The 11,390-nt window shown below is 45.8% G+C and overlaps 2 protein-coding genes across 6 annotated transcripts in view; one reads left to right on the top strand and one right to left on the bottom strand.

The window, feature by feature from the left end:
* Positions 1-655: 655 nt before the first annotated feature.
* LOC114600407 (uncharacterized) lies at positions 656-8,037 on the bottom strand. 4 transcript variants are annotated; one of them, XM_077932836.1, is made up of 3 exons: positions 7,906-8,037; positions 6,243-6,334; positions 656-3,972 (listed from the first exon to the last, which is right to left on the bottom strand). In XM_077932836.1, the coding sequence occupies exon 3, from the start codon at positions 2,747-2,749 to the stop codon at positions 1,814-1,816; it is 936 nt and encodes a 311-aa protein (XP_077788962.1). In that variant the 5' UTR covers positions 2,750-3,972; positions 6,243-6,334; positions 7,906-8,037; the 3' UTR covers positions 656-1,813. The 4 variants fall into 4 exon arrangements, with proteins under 4 accessions (XP_077788962.1, XP_077788963.1, XP_077788964.1 ...); XM_077932837.1 differs by having other exon boundaries at positions 656-3,556; XM_077932838.1 differs by lacking the exon at positions 7,906-8,037 and adding an exon at positions 6,863-7,628.
* The window catches only part of PLEKHF2 (pleckstrin homology and FYVE domain containing 2), a 21,230-nt gene continuing 17,518 nt past the window's right edge, over positions 7,679-11,390 (top strand). The window contains exon 1 of one of the 2 annotated variants that reach the window (XM_028736458.2): positions 7,679-7,946. The gene's annotated coding sequence lies outside the window, so the exon portion shown is untranslated. Of the gene's footprint in view, positions 7,947-8,154; positions 8,287-11,390 lie in introns of those variants that run through there. The other variant, XM_077932840.1, reaches the window with a different exon arrangement.

Here is an 11,390-nt window from a genome sequence, read left to right as displayed (position 1 = left end):
AACGGACCTCCAGAACGAATTGAGTTCTTAACCTGAAGTACCACTGTACTTGCAGTCCTATTATATATTATTTTTTCATTTATATATTATACATATTTTATATTACCTGACACTTTCAAAAGGTAAAATTAAAATTCTTTGTTTCTCCAAGAATAGTTTATGTGCTTCTTCATCAAATGTCGACTTACCAAGCTAAATATTGTCCATTCACAAAACACAAAAGCAGATTTGAATTCCTTACCCCCCCCAAACATATTTTTAATACCTCTCACTGCAGAAATTTGCAAAAATTAAGACCCACCCCCTAAAATGACATGCTCTGACCTCACACTGTTAGGAAAGTTGCCTATGCAAGCAAGCAGTCAGTCAGCCAGCCAGCCAGGCAGAGGCAACCAGCCCAGGTCATGTGCTCCTCCATTCATGTGTTGCACAATGGTGCTGCACTGCAGCATTGGAACAGGCAGTGAGCAGGAAGCAGAGAAGCCAGTGAGTAAAGTTAGAAGGGAGATCTACATATACCACATGGCCTGCCCTCCTGCTCTTAAGCTAGTGGGCTACTCTCAAATGCTGTGGAGGACTCTCTCCTGTCAGCAGTGCTGAAATAAAACCAAATTGCCATGATGGCAGATGGGAGGTGGAACACTTTTGCTCCATGCGGCAAAATATATTGGGCCAGCTCAGATCATATTCTAGTAAGTAATAGAAAGGATGGAGATGAAATTTGGGATTCAACCGCCTTTTACTGTATGGCTTTATGCCAGTTTACTAATGACATTTGCATCTCACTGCCATTCAGCTCCCACAGTACAATTTTCTCCTTTATGCACTTGCCAACTTAGATTTCACTTCACTCACCTGGCAAAGTGGGTTTGTCCATGAAAGCATAAGTAATTTGCTTTATTGTTTTTATTTATTTCATAAAATGTATACAACGCTTGATTGTAAATAACCTCATTAGTCTTTGCTTGTACAAATTGTTAAGTCTCCAAAGTGCCACAAAACTTTGTGCTGCTTTGGCTGCAAGATAGTAATAAGATAGTAACCCCTTTAGAATTTGTTTTACCTAAGAAAGCTTAATGAAACTGGAGTGCTGGGGATACTTTACTTTACTTACGTGGTTTAAATGGGAGAAATGGATGGCTATTTATAAAATAGTGTTATTTTCTGAAATGTATTATGAAGAAATGATTCAAGGATTTTCAGCAAAATTACGCAAAATGTTACATCATCTTTCTGCTTTCAGTGCCACGGAGTTTGATAAGTTCAAACACTTGTCTCAAATAGCGAATCTTCCTCTTTATCAGTATCTTGAATTGAGGCACATTTTGTTCATTTCTACAGAAGTTTATTGTTCACTGGACTCTTCTGCAATATTGGTTAGAAGTGCACAATGTTGCCACTAAATTAGTATTGTAATATAGTACATCAGTACTGATGGGGAAACTTCTATAAAATTACAATGAAACAATTGCTTTTAAATGAATGCAGCCACTGATTATGCAAAATGCAACCACCACCACCACCTCAATGTGGGTGGTGACACATAAAACAATGAAATTGGAGTTTCTGCAGATATTTCATCCTGTGATAAATATCCAGGTTGAAGTTTGAAAAATACATTTTTTGTGGGGGTGCACACAAACACAAAGTTTAAATCATAAAACAAATAACTGCTGAATATTTCCATTCTGATTTTATTTGATCCTCTTTTATATTGTTCTATTTTCTGGATCAGTGGAAATAATAATTTATAATAATTTATTATTTATACCCCGCCCATTCCCAGCCACTCTGGGCGGCTTCCAACAAAAGATTAAAAATACATTAAAACATCGTCATTAAAAACTTCCTTAAACAGGGCTGCCTTCAGATGTCTTCTAAACGTCGGATAGTTGTTTATTTCTTTGACATCTGATGGGAGGGCGTTCCACAGGGCGGGCGCCACTACCGTGAAGGCCCTCTGCCTAGTTCCCTGTGACTTCGCTTCTCGCAGTGAGGGAACCGCCAGAAGGCCCTTGGCGCTGCACCTCAGTGTCCGGGTTGAACGACGGGGGTGGAGACGTTCCTTCAGGTATACTGGGCTGAGTCCTTTTAGGGCTTTAAAGGTCAGCACCAACACTTTGAATTGTGCTCGGAAACATACTGGGAGCCAATGTAGGTCTTTCAAGACAGGTGTTATGTGGTCTTGGCGGCCACTCCCAGTCACCAGTCTAGCTGCCGCAATCTGAATTAGTTGTAGTTTCTGGGTCACCTTCAAAGGTAGCCCCACAAAGAGCGCGTTGCAGTAGTCCAAGCTGGAGATATCTAGAACATGCACCACTCTGGCGAGACAGTCCGCGGGCAGGTAGGGTCTCAGCCTGTGTACCAGATGGAGCTGGTAGACAGCTGCCCTGGACACAGAATTGACCTGCGCCTCTATGGACAGCTGTGAGTCCAAACTGACTCCCAGGCTGCACACCTGCTCCTTCAGAGGAACAGTTGCCCCATTCAGGGCCAAGGAGTCCCCCAAACCCACCCACCCTCTGTCCCCCCAAAACAGTACTTCTGTCTTGTCAGGATTCAACCTCAATCCGTTAGCCACCATCCATCCTTCAACCGCCTCCAGGCACTCACACAGGACCTTCACCACCTTCACTGGTTCTGATTTGAAAGAGAGGTAGAGCTGAGTATCCTCTGCATACTGATGAACACCCAGCCCAAACCCCCTAATGATCTCTCCCAGCGGCTTCATATAGATGTTAAAAAGCATGGTAAAGAGTATGCTGTTGCCAAAAGCTGTGTACTTGATATGCTATGATGTAATTTTTTTGGCTTGACTTTTAAAGCTGAATTTATGTTTTGCATATCTTCTGTTGTATCCAATAAACTACTTTGATAAACATAGTTAAAAAGGTGTGGTGGTGGTGATGGAAGGAACCATAATAGGAGATGAAGTGCGTGAAACAACTATATCCCAGTCTCAAGAAGGCTGATCTCTAAATCACCGACATAAAAATAACCATATTCATGGCACCATGCTCTTATGAGCTTTGTAAAATTTAAGGCACAGTCAACTAAGTGGTGTGCTGGTGGAAGTGTTTATATAAGGCTGAAAGAGCGTTTTATCTTGCCGGTTGAGAGCTTTCAAAAGGAAACCATCAAAGGAAGTTGGAAGAGAAGTGAAACGGAAGAGAGCATAAGATCAGAAAAAAGCAAAACTGTGAGGCATCTAATATAAGGCTTTTGAATTTCTGGGCTTTATGAGAAAGAAGTTCTTATACAAACTGAAGTTCTTATACAAACTGAAGTTCTGTGAATATGTAATTAATTGTAAACTGTACAAGTGGGAACTGCAAACAGCTTGCAAAGTCATACATGACTTAGGACTCAAGGAGAACCCAGCCTAGAACTAGCCAGCGTGAGTTTTGTGATCTGCAGGGGCTGCTTCGCTTGTGTTGTCCTCAGGCAATATGGCTCAGGGGGACATTGCAAGGCTATGGAACTCCTTCCCTGAAGAGATCAAATTGTCTTCCACACTACCATATGTTCAGTAAGACTTAGCTGTTGCAGCAGGCCACTAGAACATAATAGAAGTGACATCATTTGTACAATGTAATGTTGATTATTTTTGTATGTTGTATTGTAGTTCTACTCTTGCTTTTAATGCTTTTTAATAATGTTAACAATTATTAATAATAATTAATGTTGCTACATGGACTGCTTCTGTTCAAAACTCTCCATTCCATTCCATTTCCCCCAAACAGGTTTCCATATTTCTCCCCAATGTACAGTGAGCATTCCATGACTACCGAGCATACATCATTATTTCTCATTGAACTGTACTCTGGGTTCCTCTGAGCCTGCTGATACCCCACTTCTTGTATGTAGGTGGTGTCCTTTTGGCTACATAAGAGTGATACTCACAGCCTGAAGCTTGAACATAGAAGTAACTATGAGAACATCTGGTTTAGGCAGCCCAGCCACCACTTTCTGCTGGAGGATTAAGCAGAACAAAAATTGATTGCTCATTAGATTTGTCTTGCATTTGATATGCAGTTTGGATTTGAAGTTCAAGCACTTAGTTTCCCAGAAATAAAAAGTGTAGCTGTATGAGCAGTGAAACAACCCAGTGCAAAGAGCTGTGTTAAATTCCATAACAAGAATATATTACAATCATAAAAACAAAGTAAACTTGAACCACCATAGGCGCCGACTCCATGGGGCTTGAGGGGGCCCGAGCCCCCTCAAAAATTCGTTTGGGGGGGCTCCGCCCCCCCAATAATCTCCGGCGCCCCTCCAGCAGAGCGCCATCGCCGCCCCTCCCCCAGCCCAAAATGCACAGGGAGGGGCGGGCTGCATGCCTCCTGCCCTCCCTCCCGAGCAAAAGCTCCACCCAATTTCCTTTGGAGCTTAATAGGCGCAGCACGCTCTCCCCTATTCGCTCACGAGGAGGCGGCGCCACTTTATTTGCATATTCATGAGCTTATTTATTATTCATGAGCTTTCCCGGGCCCCCCCAATATTTTTTATAAGTCCGCGTCCCTGTGAACCACCAACATCAAGATGCATATCCCCCCCCCCCCGGAAAAAAGAACGTTTAACTCATTCCTTTAGATTCTGCTTGAGGAAATGAAAATGAAAAGAAAATGAACAGGGAAAAATGAAAATGAAATTACCACAGTCACAACGAGCACAAGGGGATATATTATAAAGCAAACTTTGATGAATCATTTTAGGGAAAAGTTTGAAAGGCAGATTTTTTTTGGGGGGTGGAGGCATGAAAACTCAACTGAGCGACATAAAGGCATTGAAAGGGCAGGACAAAATCAGTTAGTGGGAACAAGGGGATACAGGAAGCCCTGCTTAGGCTTAATAATACTGAGGCTAGGTAGATGAATTAGTAGAGAAAGAAAGGTTGCATTTTCCTAGAATCAAGTATTGATCACAATCATCAAAAAGATGTTCTATTTATTAAAATTATTATTATTATTCTGTTAAGAATTTTGCTTTGTGAGTGGTGAATAATGGGTATGTGTGTTGTGGATTTGGTGGTGTGAGGGTTGCCTGTGGTTTGAGACTGGAGGCACAGTGTGTGTGTGTATTGTCACTGTGGTTGTAGACCACAGTGTCATGTGTCTGCGGTTGCCACAACATGCACTGAACAGAATAATTTGAATATTAAATGTTTATAAGTGGGACCTGCAACAAAATATTAAAGTATGGAGGGTTCCTGTTCAGTATTCCACTAGGCCATGCTGTCCTCCACGATACTCTACTCCATTATCGCTCCATTTTCCATTCCTTCCCCAGTTAGTCAACATTTTGTGGCCACTGAGCATTTTGAATTCTTATTGGACTGGGGTGCCTTTTGGGGGCGGGAGGGTCCCTGTAGGCGTTTGTCCCCTAAATATTTTTTGTATTTATGTAAAGCCTTCTTTTGTACATAGATGTGACAGTGGTTCCTCCTTTATGTCAAATGCAAGAGGACCACCAAGACAACTGACTTGGTAATCAAATTATTGTCATATACCCTGAACCAGGTTGAACTCAGACTTTTTTTGGGGGGGAAGGGACTATCATTGTATCAATTCCACGATATAACGCTCTAAATATTAAGATCAATATATTCAAACTTATTAGACTTCTTAATTTCAGAAAGGTCTGAATTAGGTCTGAATCCAGATATATCCCAACTGATAACAATCCCAGTATTACTACTTTTGGAAGAGTAGTATTATGGGATACAGCACAATCTATCCCTTTATGAGAAGGCTATAATTCAGATACAGTAAGTAAACCAGCAAATAAGTGTGGAACAGCAGTCATTTTGAATGGAATCCACTACAGAAATAACAACCGAGGTACAGTGGTACCTCGGGTTAAGTACATAATTTTTTCCAGAGGTCTGTTCTTAACCTGAAACTGTTCTTAACTTGAAGCACCACTTTAGCTAATGGGGCCTCCTGCTGCCGCTGTGCTGCCAGAGCACGATTTCTGTTCTCATCCTGAAGCAAAGTTCTTAACCTGAAGCACTATTTCTGGGTTAGCGGAGTCTGTAACCTGAAGCGTATGTAACCTGAGGTACCACTGTATGTGAAATAGATGCTTGTCTTGGTTGCAAAGGGAGAGACAGAATGAGGTCTTACATCAAATTCTGCACAGGTCTTAGAGAAGATTTGACACACACACACACACACACACACACACACACACGGTGAAAGTAGTGAGTAAGTTCTCTGTACATTCAACCTCTCCTACTTTACCTGGTAAGCTACTGTTATCTTTACTTTTAAAAGGAGGTGTGGAAGCCCTTAGTTTCCAGCAGTCTGTTATTACTCAGGTCCACCAGTTGAGCCTGCGGAAAATAAACAAACAAACAAATGCTACAAACTGGGATGGCAATTCAAACCCTGGCCAGGCTTAATGGAGTGGATGGGTGGGTCACTGCTGCATCTGCAGCCCTGCGTCTTACACCACTCAGTGCAAGAGGACAGGCAAATTGTTTTGCCAACTTGGAGTTAGTGTAGCAATGGACCCAATGTTGGGGATTCAGTGGACTGTGGATAGCTCAACCCCATAGTGTTTCGGGGCTTTCTGTGGCCTACCTACCAGTGCGGATTCTCCCGGCTGCACTTCCTAGGAGGATGGAGCGAAATATTTTGCAGTACTATATTTTGCAGGGGCTTAGCCAAGAGGGGGGCAGGGAGGGGCAGCTGCCCCCCATTAATAAAAAGAATAACTGAGGTTTTGTCCCCCCCAAAAAACAAAAATCCTGGCTATGCCCATGACTAGTGCAGTAATGCTGGTGTGAAGGAAATTTTACTTGCAGCCTAAAGCCCAAGTGCTAAAAAACACTTCCAAACACATTCTAAGCGAGACCTACCGGAAGACATCCAGGTGCTACAGCAGTCAAGCCTTTGTGGAGGCGAATTCCTATCAAAGAAAAGTATTGCACTGAAGACTTGATAGGCAAGGTGTTTCATGTTCATCCCCATCCTCAGTGCTAATAATAGATGTGTGGGCACAAGCGGCTCCAACAAGCACAGAAACAGCCTTATTATATATCTTCTTCCTCATCAAAATGTTGATTGCACTCATCAAAGGCCATAACAACATTCGTAACATCAACGGACACAGCAATCACAACCCAATCTGGTGAAAACGTTTTTGTTACAAGTTAAAATAGAGGGGAGTCACATATAGTTTGTGCGTGTTAGATCCTCCGAATCTCTTTTACAATGAACGGATAATATATCCAAATTATTCCCCTTATACTGGTCAAAGTGAAGTGGCAAGTGCTGGGGAGCAGCACAGGTGATGCAGGACCTTGCTGCTTACGTATGCCAGGTAACCAGAGACAATCCTGCTGCCTCAGGTGCAGCGGGAGAAGTCCCTTTTCCAGGCTCGAAGCGAAGCCCACTCCGTGTCAGTGCACGGAAATGCGAGGTGTGCTGCATCCACACTGCCCTTCACCTCAGGCAGAAGAAAGGTTTTGAACCGCTCGGATTGCGCGGGGAGAGGCCAGAGAGCTTCAGGGAAGAATGACCCAAGGCTTTGCTCGAAGGGCGTCCCGTGTGAACCCCAGCACATTCCCGTGCGCCCCTTCTCCAGCAGGGAGGGCTTCGACCCTTACTCCCCCTTCAGCAGCGCATCCCCCCCCCCCCGGCTTCGACGGGCGCCTCTCCCAAGATGGCGCCGGCCCCTCCCCTCGGCTCTCTCTTGGGAAATCGAGCTGGGGCGGGATGCCGCCGAGGCTCGTCCTCCTCGCCGCTTGGAGGCCGGCCCAGGGTGTTGTGTGAGAGAGAGCGTGTGTGTGTGTGAACGCGCACGAGCGGCGGGCGGGGCAGCGGCGGCGGCGGCAGTAGCCCGACTAGCAACGGCGGCTGAAGGAAACCGAGGGAGAGCGAGAAGCAACAAGCTGCGGACCTGGGAAGCGGAGCGAAGGGAGGGCGCGCTTCGGTTTCTCAGTAAGCGGCGCGCTCGGGTCGGGGGTGCGCGGGGAGAGAGCAGCCTGCCGTCCCCCTTCGGGGCGAAGCCGAGAGCCGGCGGAGGTGGTGCGGAGGAAACTTTCTCCTCCCGGTCCCTGGCGGATCCGCGGCCATGTTGGGATCCCGTCTGTTCTGGGGAGCGAGGACGGCGGCGGTGCTGGGAAGGGGGAAGAAGGAGGCGCCCCACAAAGACCCGGACGGTGTCCCTTGACTTAGGGGCGGCCCCGCGGAACCTCCCTCCGGAGGAAAGGCGGCTCCAGCTTTGCCCATTGGGAGCCGGCGTCCCAGGCGCCGTCGGGGCCGTGTGTTTGTGCTTGCGGTGGGTTTCGGGCGCGCCCTGACTCCGTCGCGCACAGGCGGCGGCACACGACTTGGCACCGATGGGGGACCCCTGCCTGGCAGCAGCAAAGAGGAGGGGACGTGGCGGCCTCCCAGAGTCGTAAAATTTAAACCGGTTCCCCTTTTAAGTGACACTTTCCGAAAGTAGTGGTAGCCGAAGCTCCTTTCCCCCTCAAACTCTGGCAAAAGTGAGAAGCGGCCGCCCCCCTTCTGCGTTCGGTGTGGGGCTGAGATCAAGCGGCTGCAGCCTAATTGGCACCCCGTGGATGCCTGTGTGTGCAGGGGGGAGTGTGCGCACCTCCCACTCCTCAGCGTGCCATTGATTTGGGGTAAAACGAGGCGTATGTGGTCTCCTCCCCCTCAGTAAACAAAACGGAAATCATTTCCCACTTCTCCAGAGAAAATCGACTTCCCGCTCAGTTCTCTTTTATTCTCGCGCTGGAATAGTAGTGTTTCGTTTTGTTTTTAAAAATACCATATTTATGAGATTTCTTTTTTATTGGGTTGCGGGGGGGGGGTCTCTTTGCTTTTAAAGGCTGCCTGTCAAAAGTTGCGTGCGTTGCGTTTCCCCTCTTTCCCGGGCGAGTTTCGTGATGGTGCGTGATTGTTTTGCATCAGAAGGCAGGGAACTTCCTGTGACTGTCAACAAGGGTTAGCAAAGCAAGTGGATTCCGGTTGGAAGGAAGTTAGCTCTCCTAAGTTTTCTTCTGATAGGCTGGGCTTGGCTGAGATGTTGTTCATGCCAGTGGTTTTTTGTTTTAAGTTTCTAATGCCATGGCATCCTGGAGAGGGTGCCAACTTTCTGTTAGCTGCTACAGAAGTAAGAAGGGCTGGTTCTTTTCTTGTGTTACCTGTCTGCATTTGGGATTTCATTTGCTTATTTATTTAGAGAACCCATACCTGCTTTTCCCTTAAAAGAGCACTCAGTGCAGCTTGTGAAAATTGCTATCGACAACACAGACAAGTCTAACACTTAAAAATGAGGCAAACAGTTTTATAGGTGTAAAGTCACACAGTGCTAAACATGGCTTTTAAACAATAATGATTGTGATAAGTCTATTGAAGTGGTAAGTCAATTGAAGTGATTTTGAAGCCTTTCCCCCACATTATTCAGATTTTATAAAAAATTGCTTTCTGTTATCAGGTAAGATAAATATATTACCTGAAAATATTATTTTTTTCCTGCTGTTGTAACTTACATTGGAATATATTGGTCCAGTCAGCTACTGTTTCTTATATTGATGGCCATGAGACCTAACAGTTTCAAACTAGCCAGTACATTTTCTTTTTCCATATTTACATTCAGATGACCTTGTTTTTTTATTTGCGTAAATATTTTGCAGTGCAGTCTTACACCTCCTCCCAGATCAGCTGATTAGAGAGGGTTAGGAAGGAGGGGAGGCACTTCAACTGGTGGAGAAGAACTTGGCTGATAGAGGACTGTTGAGACCCCTCCCATGCATGCAGATGGCTCCATGTGCATATAACTTCAGTTGGTGGTTCTTTTCTCTCTTTTTTGCCAGTGGTGGTTCTTCTGCCAACAGTAGCTGGCATTAGGCCCTAAAGTGGGATGACCTGGGGCAGGGATGGGACAGGGGCAGCCCTGGATCTGATAGATTCAAGGTCCCTTTTTTCCAGGTCAGAATGCTCCATCCTCCCTGAAACTGGCTTAACTGATTCCTTCCGTGTAGGAATATAGAAGGGGGAATTTAAAGAGAAAAGCTGTGTGAAGCAAAAGAAGCAGCAGCAAGTTCCCTTCACCTTCTGGACCGGCCAGCACAAGCTGGCAGGGCTTCAGAAGTGATAGTAGGTGCAGCACTCAGTGATGTGGTGGCAGTGATGTGCTTTATTTTTCTGCAGAAAACTGTTTCATCCATTCTTCAGTAACAACGACTGTCAGTGTCCCTTCCAGCTCTACAATTCTGTGGTTCTATGCATTAGTTAGCTGTGACTTATATTTCTCCAGGGTTGGTTTCATGTAGCATTGGGTGATTGTCTTTTGGCCCCCTAGCAGTTGTGCAGTTGTCCCTAGTGTTGTGTAACATATATATGAAGCCATGGGAATGGTTATTAGGAGATTTGGGGTGAGCTGTCATCAGTATGCTAATGATCCCCAGCTCTACTTCTCTGTAACACCTGAACCAGGAGAGGCCATGTAAGCCCGGGAGTGGTGCCTGGACTTGGTGGTGAGCTGGATGAAGGCCAACAAACTGACTGAATCCTGGCAAGACAGAAGTGCTGTGGATGGGTGATTCCTGAGTCCAGAGAATTTGTCTTCCCTAAATGGAGTTGTATTCCCCCTGAAAGAGTAGTTATGGGAGTGTTACTGGGTGCATCTTTGCCTCAAGAGGCCCAGGTGACCTAGGTGGCTAGGAGTTCCTTTCATCAGCTTCAGCCATTCCTGAATCAGGATAGTCTGAGCACTGTCATCCATGCACTTGTAACCTCCAGGTTGGATTACTGCAAAGTACTGCATGTGGGACTGCCCTTGAGGTTGGGCTGAAAGTTTCAACTAATGCAAAATAGGACAGCTACAGGGTATCTCCACCATGCTAGACCACTGCTGAAGTAATTGCAATGACTTCCAGTTAGCTACTGGACTACTTTCAGAGTGTCAATTTTGGTGTTTAAAGCTATATACCATATTGGCCTGAATATAAGCCTCACTTTCCCCCCAAATTCCGACCGTGAAAAGTTAAAGTACGGCTTATATTTCCAACCTTATGGTATTGCAGCCAGGAGCACAGGGCAAACAGCGCCAGGAGTGCGGCCTCTCCCCCAAGGCCGGGAAGGGAGAGAGCAAGGAAGGGGAAAGGCCGCCGGCAACACAGTGCAGTCCCCCCCAGTATGTAGCCAGGAGCAGCGAGGGATGGAGCGATTTATATTTGGGTATTTTTTCTTTTTTCTTTCCCCCCTCCAGTTTTAAAGGTGCGGCTTATATTCGGGCCAATACGGTACAGCTTGAGACCAGGATTGTCTCACTCCTTATATCAGTGTTTCCCAACCGGTGTTCCGCGGCACACTAGTGTGCCGCGGAACGTTGCCTGGTGTGCCGTGGGAGGGAGGCGGGCGAGTCGGGCGGCG

This window comes from Podarcis muralis, chromosome 8 (assembly GCF_964188315.1).
Source record: "Podarcis muralis chromosome 8, rPodMur119.hap1.1, whole genome shotgun sequence".
Classification (NCBI taxonomy): Eukaryota; Metazoa; Chordata; class Lepidosauria; order Squamata; family Lacertidae; genus Podarcis; species Podarcis muralis.
Note: the sequence above shows the minus strand (reverse complement) of the source record. Positions and strands in the feature narration are given on the sequence as shown.